Raw genomic sequence first — 16,633 nt, forward strand, 5'->3', positions numbered from 1 at the left:
TACAGAACATAAACTCTTTAAAACAACCTCCCACATGAGCTGAAACGACACAAAAATGAGCAACAACAAGAAGAACAAGAGACTTACTAGCGCCACGGAATTCCCGACACTTGATTTGTGTTGTTTGCCCTTTTTTTGGGTCTTGAATCTTGAGAGAACATTGAGAGGATGTTCCTAGGGTTCTAAGGTCTGAAAATAGTGAAAAGAAATGACTTAAAATGGGTTGGAGTCATCCTATATAGGCCCAAATATCTTAAACCGACTTAGTGGGCCCCATAGAGAGGTGCTTGGCGCAGTCTCGCGAAAACGCGAATATCTCTCTACTCCGAGATCGTATCGATGAACGGTTTAATGCGTTGGAAACTAGACTCCTAGATCTTTAATTTGGTTTGTAGATCACCCTGTAATTCCTTGTAAATTATGAGAAAAGATTAGAAACACTTGACCCAATGTTTAAGTAAAATTATGAACCTAAGTTGCGACAACTTTTGTCGACTTTTGTTTCATAACTCGTTTGACTTCAAGACTTATGATACGGATATTATATGATTAAAATACCTTAATAAATGACCTCTTGAGTGTATTAAGCACCGCTAGATTACCTGAAAATACGAGTTACAACATCCTTGATTCGTTTAACTTCTAATACTGGTTAATCACTCTTATACACTCTTGTATCACTTAAGACCAATAGGATTGACTTCTTATCATCTCAAAGATAATTCCTTTTTGGATTTATGTTAACTAATATATGGCATGAACTAACACATGCGGATATGGGTTGTAACATTCTGCTTATATGAAATATGTTGAACGCACAAGAATAACGCTCCTGCTTCTTTGAACAAAATTTTAATGATCCTGCTCTTTAATCTTTTTGGTGTACTAAGAGCAGAAATGAATTTCGTCTACACTTGCTCAACGTTTTATTTGAAGATTGTGTTTCCAGGTCCTTTATCTCAAACCAAGAAGATAGAAACTCTTGAATTGGAAATTGTTAGAACGAAATTCTGATTTTGCTTTGAAAGGATAACATTTTTTTGGACTACTTTTTGTTTCATGTTATTCTTTGAAATCAGACAACTACACATAGTTGTCCATTCCAGAATTATTCACGTCTAGGTGGCAACATAAGTGACTAATTAGTCACTCCCATCCTTGTGGCTTCTTGCCACGTGGGGTGGGGTTATTCTAATAATTTTTATCCATTTATTAATTAATCGGGTAATATTTCGTTATCCGGTAATTAATCTATTACCCGTATAATTTTAAAATTACCAAGAATTACTTAAAATTCTAATTATTTTTAAAATACTTCACATATACTTTATATATTATACTATCGTGGTCACATGGTACCTTGCATGGTACTAGTTTATAATTTTCGGGTATTATCGCTCGACCCGTATTTTATTCCAAATTGTCCACTTTTAACGAAACTTGTTTTCTTTAATCCGTGTACCCGTTTATCTCTCATAACACTTATTTATTGCTTGTTAATACGTTAACTTCAAGATGATCTCCTCCCCGATTCTACGTTAGTTAACCGAAGACGAAACTTTTAACGTATGAAAATGCGAGATGTAATAGCAACTTGCTCAAGCTCTTCAGCCATGGACTTTGTTGCATCTGTCTCTTCTAGTATCTGGAAATACCTTGGCACTTGATAAGATTCTGACGCTTCTACCCCCAGGCTAACTTCGTTCGATTCGGGAGTGGGCGTTGGTTCCTGTAGTTGCTATGCCGCGTGCTTTTTCCCTTTTTTACTGGAGACCAAAATCGCATTCATCTCCCTTGCCACCGGTTGATCGCCCTTTATCTATTTAATTCCTTCAGGCATTGGAAATTTCAGCAACTAAATGATACGTTGATGGTACAACTTTCATCTCGTGCAACATGGTCTTCCTAGAATAATATTATATCCCATATCACCATCTACCACTTCAAAAAGAGTTGTTTTCATCACTCATTCGGCATTCGTGGGCAATAGAATCTCTCCTCAGGTTGTCACACTCGCGAGGTTGAATCCGGCGAGGAGTTTTGTGACCGGAATGATACTTTCGATGAGTTTAGCTTGCTCCAATACTCTCTATTTATGATATTGTCTGAACTCCCTGGATCCACTAGAACACATTTTATTTTAAAGTCTAGCACATTTAAAGAAATTACTAGTGTGTCGTTGTACGGTATCAGTAATTTGTCTGCGTCCTTTTCCGTGAAGTGATATCATCTTCGGGAACTTCCCGGAGTCTTGCTATGGGTTATTGATACGTTTGTCATTTTTGCTGCCGAGAAGTTGACCTCATTAATCTCATCCCCCCGAAGATCATATTGATGATCGTCTGGCACGGGGATCTTTCCTGCTTTCGAGGATTCTACGTTATCGCGGTTGCGACCATAGTTGTTCTTGGCCTGGTCAGTTAAGAATTCTATGAGATGACCATTCTTCAATAGTGTCGCTACTTCTTCCTGGAGATGTCGGCAGTACCTAGTCCTGTGGCCATTCATCCCATGGTATTCACACCATAGGTTGGGATTCCTCTAGCCGAGATGCCAGAGGATCGGATCTCATCGGCCTTGGGAACCATGTTTCTTTGATGTTTCTCATAGCGGATACCAACTCTACTACACTTACGTAGAAATTTTATTTAGATAGCCTATGGTAGGAAGGATCCCGCGTACCTAACGCTTCTTTGTCCTTCAATGATCTATTGTTCCGACCGCGATCAGTCCTTCTGTCGGTAGCGAACCTGTCTGCTGATCGGAAACCTCTGTCGCGGCCTTCGGTTCGCTCGTAGGGAAAAAACCTGCCCCTCAAAGACCATTTATCCGTGTCGAAATCGACTTTTGATTTTTCTTTATTTTCTCCCATCCCTTTGCCGACGATGGGAAACCAACCTGATCATCTTCGATCCTTATCTTTGATTCGTACTGGTTGTGGACATCCACCCAAGTCGTTGCTTAGAACTCAAGTAAACTTTCCTTTAGTTTTTGGGAAGCGTTTGAACTTCTTGGATGCAGTCCCTTGGTGAATGCGTAAGACACCCATTAGTCTGGAATAGCCGGGAGCAATATCCTCTCCTTTTGGAACCGGGTAACGAACTCTCGCAGCAACTCGAATTCTCCTTGTGCAATTCTAAATATGCCGGTCTTTCGGGCCTACACCTTTTTGGCCCCGAGATGAGCCTTAATAAACATATCTGCAATCATCCCAAAAGAATCTATGGAATGCTCGGGTAATAGTGAATGCCACGTTAAGGCTCCCCTTATGAGAGTCTCTCCAAAAATTTCGACAAAACAGATTCAATCTCATGAGAAGTTAAATCATTCCCTTTCACCGCCTTTGAGTAGGTGGTAATATGCTCCTGAAGGTCTGAAGTTCCATCATAGTTTGGCACGTCGGGCATTTTAAACCGCTTCGGGAATAATTCTAGTGTCGCGCTTGGTTTGTATAATAACTGAGTATACTTCTTTGAGTCTGGTCCTTTCAGCATCGGTGGTGCGCCCGAGATTTGGTCCATGCGGGCATTCACTTCTCTCAATAACCGTAAGAGTTCATTCTTGAAGGGATTTTTTCCGTTATTGGGGCCGGAACCGCTCCCCCCAGCTCCATTGGAACCGACCTTGCCCCTCGGGGTGTTGTTATCGACCCTCTCTGTTGTTTGATTTTCGGGAGCGCTGGGAAGAATTGGATCTCGCCTATTCACGTTATTGGAAGCCTCCGGTAACGCCTACTTCAAATCCGTCATAACCTTATCATGCCGTGTGAGGTGGCCTAGAATGATCGCTTGTTGCTCTTGTAGGACCCTTACCACATCAACAACATGCTCTTCTTCAGCATCATCGAGAGTTGCCTTCTGAACCTGTCACGAGTATCACTTATCGTGGACCAACGTGGCATCATTTCCCACATTGTTAGTGTCACTGATTGAATCCTCGAAATGAGGCTGGTCTCCTCGAACCTCAGGATTATGTGTGCTATTAACACTGTTATCTGCAATTTCTCATGATTTTTGCTAAGACAAATAATCAAAATACGTCAGTAAAAAAAGGCAAGGATCAACTTAATTACACGACTGTCTAGGCCTCACGGTGGGCACCAAACTGTTTACTTATAAAAATGTACATTTGAATTTATACGTGATTTGTAGACAAGTGAATTAATTTGATCCAGCGATAATGAAAGAATTAACGAAATATGCAATACTTAGCCTTGAAATGTAGATAAAATCATGGAAAATAGTAATTCCGGGGCAGAGCCTCCGGACTCAACAATGATGAGACTAAAGAACAAGAAAGTAAATTTGTATAAAGATTAAAATATATTATGACATTCGTTTATCAGAAAATTCGTATACTTATAATGGTAATAGAACTCACTATTTATAGTTACATCTAGGAAATAAGGACTTAGGGTCAAGCCCCTATTTACCAATTATGAGTGCCATTGAAGAGTGCGTAACATGCATGAATGCCATATCTCTTTGTAACGGGCAGTATACTAAATATTGTGAAATATTCTCCATTTAATACTTCTGGGCGGAAGGTATTTATTGCCTCTTTATGAATGTTGTTTCTTCCGGTAACAAACGAGATAATTGTAATCGGTCTTGACTATCCCTTGCCCTAGGTTTCACATGTCATTCCTTTAAGCAACCACATGGCGCAACATATTTTACCGCATACAACATCCTAATCATACTAGCGATCAAATAGAGAGAAGTATGTCATGCGAACACCTGAGTTTGGCAAACCGTGCTCCTAAAATACGAAAAAAAAAATGTGCCTTCTTCCTCTTAAGTTCTTCTTTTCTTTCCCAGTTCCAAACCCCTTTTCCCCTCCCTACCTAAGTTCCCCCGTCCCCCCGTTTGCATTCTTCCAAGCCCTTTCCTTCCTTCTCCCCACTTGCCACCTTCAGACCTCCTTTCCCTTCCCTTTTGAGAAATGCTCTTTTAAGTAATTGATACACAATTCGTGTTTGATAAAATTTCTTTAAGAAGTGCTTCTAAATTTCGAATTAAGCAAACAGGTATCATCAAGATTCATTCTACAACTAAAGTTATCTTAATCAAGAAAATAAGTTTGAATATTTATTATGAAAGATTTAATTTAATTAAAATATACAAAACAAAAATAAAGTGTGTGTGTGTGTGTATATATATATATATAATTAAACCAAAAAGGAGAAGAAGGTTCTATAAGAGATATGAACTAAACTAGTGAGGAATAATCTTGTAAATATAAAATATTTTATCATGAAAAATTAATTTTTAAATTTTGCTTTTGCTTCTTGAAGAATCGAGAATTGGTAGCTTCTTCTCCGTGTTGCTGCTTAAACACCTCAAAGCTCAACAAAAAAAAGGTTTTTTTCCCTCTCCAGAATATCCACTTCAGTTACAATTGCAGTTGCTATGTGCATTATATTCTAGAGTTTTATGCATAGAATGAATTTTGCTGTTGGTCCTTAAAAAGTTATCCTTCTGTTCTTAAATTTCTCTCTTACAAGTAGTTACACCAAACTGGAGGCAGACGCTACTTTTGCTGTAGTGTTGTGGAAGACAAACTATGTACTCAAGATATTAGAATAGCAGGACAACCAAAAAAATAAAAATTCATGCTTTCGGACACTTGTGTGCATCCATGTTATGGTTCATTTCTTTTCGACGAACAGCGTTGGGGCATATCTCCAAGCATGGCTCTTTAAGAGTGTTGTCATCTTCTGGCTGAGGAGGTAGAATCCCGAATTTAAACTGCCAATTAGATTGGCACGACGTTACGCAAGTTCCCATGGTGTTGCACAAAAATTAAAATACAAGCATCCCATGCATGAGCTACCAATATGTCAACTTCCTCACAACCATCAGCTGTAGTTATATCAACTAGAAGTGGACTATATCACCATGTCTTACTCACTCTTCACTCAATGATCTCTTTTTTTTCGTTGGACCTTTTTTTTTTTTTTGGTGGGGTGGGTGGGGGGGGGGGTGGGGGGTGGATTGCTGCTTAACATTTTGGTCTCAATCTTGAGTTTCGTTAAAACCTCCACATGGTCTGGTTGTGTTACCAATAATATGCTTAGGATGCATGAAAGAAATGTGCTTTTTACAATAGCCATCACTTGGACAGTGAAAACAGTTACCTGACAGCTATAATCAGTGAAGTTTGGCTCCATCACCAATGGAACTCCCATGTAATCCTTGAAGAAAGTCTAAAAGAGAGAATGACAGAAATGTGATGTCCCGCAAACATTAGAAGCTCAGATATGGAAACCTTGAAACATAGTTGTAATACATTTGCGGAAGCAGCCATTTGTCTTTTTAAGTAAGTAAATTTCATTAACAGAAGCAGCTATTAGTTTAAGCATTTGTAAAGTTCCAGAAGCTAATAACTCGGCTAGAAACATCATAGTGTGCACAAATTAGATCCGTGTGATCTCTAAAAGGGCTCTAAGTTAACCTATACACTTAGCATCATTGAAAAAGAATGTATGCGAAAAACGCAATACGAAAAATAGCATGAGATCTCATTCCAATAACTTTTCACAGAGGTAAGAATATTGAATTTGACAACTCATGAAGCTACTGTATAACCTAATCTGCAACTCCAGTACATGTTCTAAAGTGCATGCTTAATCAATCTTTTTACTTGGTGTAATCTTTGCAACATAATTAACTTCCTTTTGTTTTTGGATTTTGTTAGCTCTGTGAGTATTTAGATAAAAGTCAAAAGAATGTCCAGGAGCAAACTTCTTTTGGTGTACTCAAATGCGTCCAGGAGATGCATACTGAATGAAATCTTACTTTACCTAATAGTGAAAAAACACAAACTACTTTCTAATTATGAATCACTATTATCTACAGTTCGAGTATCCGCACATAAAATATTGAGGTGGCGGTGGGGGCTAAAATCCTTGAACAAGTCTTGAGCAACTAAAGTTACATGTAATGATATACATAAGGCTATATCGCTCTTCGGGCAGTACAATCGTGCCTTTTGTGAAGAGTTACATGAAAACAACAATTATAAAGCAAGTTCGGATCGGTTATGTGAATCCTCAATATCCATATACCATATCACTCCATTTGATCACGTTCATCCCAATATTATATTAGTTTCCCTAACAGTGAAAGTTCTCAACATTTTTTACTGATATATAGATCTCTCACAGTGAAAGTTCTCAACATTTTTTACTGATATATAGATCTCTCACAAGACAAAAGACACTCCTAGTTCTAGCAAACAATGGATGTAACGCAAACGTACTAACAAGAGTAACGCTTGATTCCAACTAACTGGGATTGCTCATGCATATGTTTTCTTCCATTGTGCCTTATTTCATTCAAGGTCTATATAAATTTCGAGATATTGCAAGTCTTTTCAAGATAATTTCCTTCCCTATAAGTTTAGGTTAATCTGGTCTCCCTATAACACCTTCACCACCACGATTTCACACGTACAGATCAGTGTATTTCGACTTTGACGCATGATATGGCAAAAGAATCTCAAACATACTTTTCTCACTTTACCATCTATGTGTGTCACTTGCACCTTTCTGCCAAATGTAATCATTTTTAATGGAACACTAAATTAAAAATTCTAAAATAGAAAAGAGGTGGTTGTAGTTCTAGCAAACAATGGATCTAACGCAAACGTACTAACAAGAGTAACGCTTGATTCCAACTAACTGGGATTGCTCATGCATATGTTTTCTTCCATTGTGCCTTATTTCATTCAAGGTCTATATAAATTTCGAGATATTGCAAGTCTTTTCAAGATAATTTCCTTCCCTATAAGTTTAGGTTAATCTGGTCTCCCTATAACACCTTCACCACCACGATTTCACACGTACAGATCAGTGTATTTCGACTTTGACGCATGATATGGCAAAAGAATCTCAAACATACTTTTCTCACTTTACCATCTATGTGTGTCACTTGCACCTTTCTGCCAAATGTAATCATTTTTAATGGAACACTAAATTAAAAATTCTAAAATAGAAAAGAGGTGGTTGGGGAGGTTCAGGATATACACACAATTGATTAGCGAGATCTGCATGCACAAGACTTTGAAGTCCACTAGAGTCTTAGCGGAAGGCAAAGCCACATTAGTAATTTGAACATGCAATATTGACATCCGAAGTCATGTTACATGAACTCGATTAGAAGTATATACGAGCATGTGTACATATAAGTATATGTATGTGCAGATTTTTGCTATTTTTTAGTTTATTCAAAGAATCCGCACGAAATCCATAACACCTATGTCATCCATTTGATGCGGGTATGCCAACACATGATCATCTTACCCTGAACTCTCAACCCCTTCAGTCCTTCACAGTGGATATGTTGTTTGTGACAGTAATCAACAACAATAAAACTATCATATAGCATAAATGTTAATTACATAAATTTTCCTTGATGTCAATCCTAATTTGAAAAGCCTCACGTGGGTTTTAAAACAACGAAAACCTTCCTCCTTTTAATTTCTGTATGCAAATAGTATTAGTCACGTGAACAGACTACTTCTGTTACCAACAAAAAAAATTGAAATTCTGATACATTGAAGGACAAATTTTGAAAATTTTACTTCAGATGAGCTTTCAAGAAAGACTGTTAAAAGAAGATAGACAAGTTTTCTCCTCAGAGAAGCACTTCCCGAAAACATATACCATGTTATCGTATGTTTATCTTTTGGTTTTTATGCTTCTGTCACTATCTCTACGGTTTCTGCTGACGTTACTAATGAATTGTCTCTTCTTGTTTTATTTCCGTCTTCCTGAGCCGAGGCTCTATCGGAAACAGCCTCTCTGCCTCATCAAGGTAGGGGTAAGGTCTGCGTACACACTACCCTCCCCAGACCCCACTTTGTGGGATTTTACTGGGTAGTTGTTGTTGTTGTTGAAATAACTATTGTGAGCACTAAATGAGCAGCCCACCAAAATCATTCATCTATATCAATTATTACCTTTATTTAAAACTCCAATATAGAAGGGTTTTATTCCCCGTTATTCAACCTTTCTTTCCGTTAATAAAGTCTCAACTTTAGCTCAAAAACATGGTAGGATGGTAGGAGAAATAAAGTTTTATGGAAATAGTGGAGTTAAAATAATAATCATTTAATATTTTTCGACAGGATGCTAAGTAATAAAAAACCAAAGTGCACATGACGAACTCTTCATTATAGAAATGCTAAATTACAAAAAAGGACAATCAATTACACAAATCTTACAATTGGGGAGGTTCTTGTAATTTTTGAAAGCCATATGGAAGGCAATATTGAAGAAACACTTACATGTATGCAGGCATTACTTGGATATATTTATAATAGATAACGTTGTACGCGGCAAAATCAGGAGACTTGATTTCTCGCTGTCGAGTCATTTCGGAAGCATGCCTCGGGACCCCGAGGACGGGAGGCCACGACCGAGTTCCCGACCTCGGGGCTCGTCGAAGCCCAACTCAAAGGAAACGGAGACCGAAGCCAGGACAGAGGAGGAAGCTCCTAAGGCACGCGGCTAAGTCTGACAGGGCCAGCCTATCCAGAGCCTATGTTGAGGCATCACGTCAAGCCATCCCATCTCCATACTTTGTAATTAATCTCCACATACTTGTAGTCGAGTCCCTCCTCCTATATAAAGGGGACTCACCCTACCTTGTAGGGGACTGATGTTGCTCCATTTCTCCACAAGTGCAATAATACCTCTCTCTCTCTTTTCTTTCTAGCTTGCTCGTTCTCACTGGCTCGAGGCCGCTTTAATATCTATAGTCCTCTTACTTGTTCTTCACTATATCGCTCAATACTAGTCGTAAAGAGCCTTGCTTGATCGTATCCTTAATTGTTATCCCATTCCCGGCTGCCCCCGATAGCTCGAGCCCGACTCGAACCTCGACCCCAGGGTCCTCTCCGGCCGGTCCTGCATCCGAGCAACAGGCCCCTTCGGTTTGATTACTGCCTCGTTTTAGCTCGCACTTCATCGTTAAACTTCAGCATCATCTGCTCTAACAACTAGCTCGAGAATAGATCACGTATTTTTAGAATCCCATTTACAAATTTAATTGTTGTTACCATTTTCACGGTAAACAAATGCATAAACAAAAATGCAACTCCTCGCGGATGCATGTACCATATTTTTCTGTCTGTTATAAACATATTCCTCGAATATACATATTAAACCTACACATATGCAGACATACACAACCAATACTCCTCCTATGTACCCCTTGTCACTTCCAGTCGTGCTCTATTTCCTGAATTGGCTGCTTAGGCACGGAGCAATATGATATGTACTAGCATATGCACCTTTGATAGAAGAACCATATTTTATAAGAAATAGAGACTTAAAACCTTCCTGCTCTGGATAATCCACACAACATAAAAGGCAAAAAAGAGAGGAGAACATGAATAAAGCAAAATACAATCTACTAGATATAGAAGGTTTATACACAATCTGCGCACGATATTAAAGCAACTGTCAAAGTACTTCACCAGATAAAGAATGACAAAAAGTCAGCACTGCAAATGCATCAGAAGGACGCAACTAGGAACTATAAGAAGTATCACTGTGGAAAACCGACCTGTGTAGGGAGTTTACATGTATTAATACATACACCGACACATTTGCTCTCTTCCAGATACTTGCATTTCTCCACAAAAACCTATTCGAATAATTATTTCCAGAGATCAAAATGAGGGTGAAAGCATTTTAACTAGTGGCAGTCCAACTTGTAAAAGTGTAATATCAAGGAAACCCTGATAAAATACAGAGAGTAAGAGAATAGAAATACTAACCCCACTCATCAAAGAGGAACCATTAGGAAGATCCACCGAATTAATAGCGCACGGACCCATGAGCCATTGACAAGATAATGCAGTCACCCTTGCTTTCAGAAGCATAACATTCAAATATTCAGCAGAGAAGTAGCTAGTTTAGCCTAAAGGGAGCTCAAGAAGAAACAATTGTTATCAGGCAGTGGCAGAGCTACTACTCATATTTCACCCGAAAAATACACTGTATAGAAGAGTGTGTGTGTGTGTGTGTGTTGACTCCCCATTGACTTCTCCGTGTGTTTACTTCTTTATATTTTTACACCCCATAGTTAAAAACCTGGCTCCGCCACTGCTATCAGGAAAGCAGAAAATATAAGTTAAGGAAGAATGATCACTCACCAACCATCAAGGCTGCAAATTTACCACTATCTATAGGTGCAACAAGCATCCGGTAGAGCTCCAACAACAGAGGAGGGAATAGTGATCTCAATATCCGGACCTGTCACACTTGTAGTTATCACCAGGTGAGATATGAAAATCTACAAACCACTTAGTCACATTGGCCACAGATTCAACCACACCTCCCGGAAAAATAAGTACTCCACCGACCAGAGGAAATTTTATACATGAAAGAAAAACAACACTAGAATGGCATTACCGCGGCGTCTCTAGTTTCGGAATTGTTTTGACCAACAGTCAGACGATGTGCCACTTCAATTAGCCCCTCGTACCCAGGCTTATCAGAGTCCCACCGAGTCTCCTACCCAAATTGCAGGACTAATTGAGAAAACCAAGCAATATGAATTGGAGCCGGAGGTTTAGAATGGGTTTACCTGGACCATTTTGTTCCGGAATAGACTTAGGAACAAGTTATCAAACACGCCGGGCTTGTAAGCAACAGGAGACTTGTTTTTTCTTGCTTCAATCTGTGGGAAAGGAGAAATAACTTGTAAGGCGAAATCAAAAAAAAAGACAAAGAATTGAACAAGGGAAGAGCATTTCCCACAGGTTCTGATGTACTAGTAGAGAAGCACGAAACGCGAATATCAACTTTTCCTTTGAGCGAAGCGAAAAGGGGCGAGGGCACATGAACCATAGCCATATCCGGACTTCCTAATTCCTATTCTATCACAGATTTCTTTCTTTTACTTTCGACCTCAAGTAATTTCATAATGGCTAAAAGTTCAAATATAATTAGCTCTTCAACTTCCCCTTTGTCAATTAAATTTTCTGTATGAACCTAAATCTTGACCAGCCAAGTTTCATAAAAAACGCCTTACCGTTAGGAGTCATTTTGGTATAAGAAACAATTTACACAGGGATTATATACAAATTAGTATATGGTTTAATTTAAAATAGTGAATTACTTTTTAGCAAAATAAAAGTTTGTATAGTAGGATGTTTTTTTTTTTTTGGTTTCCCACCCGGTGTTCGGTACCCGCATTGGAACCTGACTATATCCGAATTCGCGCCGCGTAGGGCCCCATTCGGGGAAGAGCAGTTTCATCCACTGTACCATATCCTTTGACGGTTACACTACGATGGTAGTTAGTTTTATTGTTTTAATTCAGTTAAGAATTATTTAATTTTCATATTCTTATTTCACATTATACCCTACTTAAAATAATACATAAATTTTCCTCATTACCTTACATGTAGCATGTCTAACACTTGACAACTTGAAAAGAAGAGGATATTACAATATATTTTAGGAGATTTCTGTGATGCAAAATCAATAAATCACTTATTGATGCAGTTATATTCTCTTGGACATATGAACTTTATCTCTGAATATCTTTGAGGTATGCTACGTAATGGCGTAATGCCACAAAATTACAAGGATAAGCTAAGTAGCTGGCAAGCACAACATATGAAGACAATTTGGCAAGAAATGAACTAGATTTATGTTTTAAAACATAGTTGTTTGCAACATTTGCCGTGTTGGCATAAGAAAGAGCATATATCACCTTTTGGACTTCCTAGATTCAATTTTTAAGTAGATTTTGTACTAGTCCAATTTTATGTACTCTCTTTTGATACCTACTTGGTACTGTTTCCATTAATAAAATTAGCTTACTTAGAAAAACTAAGACTACTTGGTACTGTTTCCATTAATAAAATTAGCTTACTTAGAAAAACTAAGATCCTAAAATACCAACCAAACAATGTACTATATTATGCTGGTTTTTATACACAGATTAACTCTACTGAAACATTAACCAAATGGCACCTTATTGAATTAGACTACACAAGCCTCTTTACTCTTGTTTAATTAAGCCCTCCTGTCTATCTTTCATTAGGGGCTAATTAGTACAGGTGGGCATAGTTTGGGCAAACCCAAAATCCGAACCGAAATTCGAATTTTTTGAATTTTTGGATTATGGATTGGAGTACGAATTTTATTTTTAAAAATTTTGGATTTTGGATTGGATTTGGATTTGGGACTTCGAAATTTCGGATATCCGAAAATCCGATTTTTGTGCCTTATATTTTGCCATACTAGTTAGACATTAGCTCATTACGGCATTACCCATATACATACCTAATACTAATTAGTCTCAATATCCAATAGTATCATGCCCATTAAACACTAGCCCGTGTATTCGATACACATTACTAAGTCCAATATGGGATTCTCTACTAAATCAAATATAATATAAGGTTTTCTTTTCTCTCACGTCTCACCCACACAGCCACACCATACGTGTGTTTGTAAACACTGAAGAGTCAAGACCGAAGTTGACTAAAGATTAAATCCAGGTAATCTTTTAATTTATAATGGTATAATTTGAATAAGTGTGATCTGTTGCATATTCGAGACCTTTTTTCTTGAAGAGGCATTATATAGAATCGAGAAGATATAAAAAACTAAAGCATCTTTTGATTACCATGTCATGTTTTGATTGCTTTCAAGTAATTGATATTGCAAATAATTCATGTATTTTCTTTTTTATTATTTTGGTCCACCTAGATTTAACAGTGTTCAACTCACTTGTGTGCGATTTTTGTGGTATCAACATTAATATTTTTTCTCTTAATTTGCATAGATGTCAGAAACTGATAGTACATGAAGGAGGGGGTTCAACAGAAAGCACACCTAATAATTCTCCTATAAGTTCATCTGATGAAGTTTCAAAGAAAAGAAAAATCACACAACCTCGATCCCCTGTTTGGGACCATTTTGATAAGTATTTTTATTCGAAGGGAAGCACTAGAGCAAAATGCAAGTATTGTACTAGAAATTATGTAGCTTCTACAAAAAGTGGAACATCATCATCGAATAATCATTTGAAAGTGTGTCCTAAGTTTCCTCATAATGCTTAAACTAGTCAAACCAAACTAAGGTTTCAACCAATTTCAAGTGATAAAATGGATGGAGTATTGGTGAGTAGTTGGAGATTTGATCAAGATTCAAGTAGGAGGACCTTAGCTGAGATGATAATCTTGGATGAGCTACCCTTCAGTTTTGTTGAAAACGAGGGTTTCAAAAAATTTATGAGAATCGTACAACCTCAATTTCATATTTCCTCCGTAGAATAGTGACAAGAGATTGTTATGATTTTTATGGTGAAATAAAATAAAATATGAAGAAGGCTTTCAAAGAAGTACAATCAAGAATTTGCCTTACCACAGATACATGGATCTCAGTGCAAAGAATTAATTACATGTGTCTTATGGCTCACTTTATTGATAGAAATTGGGTTTTACATAAAAGAATACTAACTTTTTACCCTATCTTTAGTCCTAAGGGTGAAAATATGGTGATTGTTATCTCTAAGTGCTTACTTGATTGGGGTTTGGACAAGGTGTTCACCATTACCGTTGATAATGCAAGAATTGGGGAACTAACATGATTGATGATAATCACCTTCACGTAAGATGTATGGCTCATATTATTAATTTTATTGTATAAGATGGTCCGAAAGAAAATGGTGATTCTACCAAACGTGTTAGACAAGTCGTGAGATATATTAGAAAATCTCTTGCCAAGATTAAGAAGTTTAAGGACTGTTGTGCAATGGCAAACATAACATGTAAGAAAACCTTATGTTTGGATGTTTCTACAAGATGGAATTCTATTTACTTGATATTAGATACTGCACAAAAGTTTCAGCATGCATTTGAGAGGTATAAGCTTGTCGATCATGGATTAGTTAATTATCTTGTTACCCATGTTTGTGAAGATGAAATTGTGCAGGTTCGCTTATGAGTGATGATTGGAATAATGTAAGGAACTTGGTTAAGTTTCTTGAAACTTTTTATGAGCTTACTTTGAAAGTCTCGGGTTCACTTTATGTCACCTCTAATATTCACTTTTCTGAAATTTTCGAGCTTTTTTGTATGTTGAAAGGGTTGGTAGCAAGTGAGGATCTTGAGTTGCAATCAATGACAGTGCGAATAGAAGAAAAATTTGACAAATATTGGGGTGAACTAGAAAAAATGAATAAAATAATTTTTATTGCATGCGTTTTGGATCCTCGTAACAAGATTTGCTTCGTTGAATTTGCACTTTAGGAGATGTTTGGTAAAGAAAAAGGGGGAGAGATAGGAAAAGATGTGATAAAGTATATGAATACCCTATATAAAGAGTATATATATAAAGAAAAATGCAAATGGGTCTCAGCTTCCATCACCTTCATCTGACTCATCTAAGACGTCCAGTGTGAGTAGTTATTCTAACTAAAAGAGTATTGAGACTACAATACCAGAAATGCATAGAAGAGAATGAAAGTTCAGGTGCTAAATCTGAGTTAGACAAGTATCTTAGTGAAGGAACTGAGGTTGATAGCAGGTATTTTAATGTCTTACCTTGGTGGAAGGTTAGTGCAACCATATTTCCTATTCTTGCTGAGATGACTCGCGATGTCTTAGCGATTCCCATTTCTAGTGTAGCATTAGAATGTGTATTTAGCACTAGAGGCCGTATTCTTGATTCATTTAGGAGTTCATTGACCCCTAGAATGGTGCAAGCTCTTATTTGTGTTCAAGATTGGCTTCGAAGTGAAACTCTTCCTATTAACATCGATGAAGACTTGGATTATCTTGAGCATATTAAGAATGGTAAGAAAATAACAGTTACGTGCTTTTTCTTGTAAATAATTTATTTGTTATACTATATGACACATCTTCTTAATTTCTATTTAGACTTGGCCAACAGTGGGAGGGAATCTTACATTATAGATATATAATTCCTAATTGCAACTTATCTGGTAAGCCAAAGTTTTTACATACTTTATAATTTGTCTTTTACTTCTATTTTAAAGGTTGTGTTTGACTTATCAGCGAATCTTTTTATGTTCATTAGGTTTAATCATGTCTCGACTTCAAAGTCCTAAAGTTCGATCACCTGTTTGGAATCACTATGAAAAGTTTGAAGAAACTGATGAGGATGGTGCAAACTGAGATGCATTCATTGTGGTTGTGTTTTTCGTAACCATGCGAGGGGTTGTGGCACTAAATCCTTAATTAAACATCTTAGTTGTTATTTGAATCGCATTGAGTCTATCAGGATTGAGTAATGGTTGACTTGATTATGAACTAGTAGTAGTATGATCTATTTGGACATGGTTTTACAATGTTTAGACTTATTAATTTTCAAGATGATTACTTTTTAATTTCTTTTGTTGTCACTGCCAAAATTCTTTTCCTTTGTTTTGTTTTATTTTCAAATACGATATTGCCCATGAATGCATAGATTGATGAAGAAAGGAAAAGTCTTTGATTTTTACATTTTTGTCGCTTAACAAGCTCCATTGTGAGAAAGGAAAATGGTCGAAGAACTGTTCATGCGGGCATCTATATCCTTGTTATTGGGATATACACAAGCATTTGGCAAAAGAAATTGTGGATCTACATCCTTGTTAAT

General features: G+C 37.3%; 1 protein-coding gene across 1 annotated transcript; it reads right to left on the reverse strand.

Moving 5' to 3' along the window:
- Positions 1-5,348: 5,348 nt before the first annotated feature.
- Positions 5,349-12,003, reverse strand: LOC107809758 (beta-carotene isomerase D27, chloroplastic). The gene is made up of 8 exons (XM_075219181.1): positions 11,774-12,003; positions 11,601-11,693; positions 11,426-11,527; positions 11,167-11,266; positions 10,789-10,880; positions 10,575-10,655; positions 6,140-6,208; positions 5,349-5,750 (listed from the first exon to the last, which is right to left on the reverse strand). The coding sequence occupies exons 1-8, from the start codon at positions 11,867-11,869 to the stop codon at positions 5,613-5,615; spliced, it is 771 nt and encodes a 256-aa protein (XP_075075282.1). The 5' UTR covers positions 11,870-12,003; the 3' UTR covers positions 5,349-5,612.
- Between the last annotated feature and the right edge of the window lie 4,630 nt (positions 12,004-16,633).

This window comes from Nicotiana tabacum, chromosome 8, assembly GCF_000715075.1.
Source record: "Nicotiana tabacum cultivar K326 chromosome 8, ASM71507v2, whole genome shotgun sequence".
NCBI lineage: Eukaryota > Viridiplantae > Streptophyta > Magnoliopsida > Solanales > Solanaceae > Nicotiana > Nicotiana tabacum.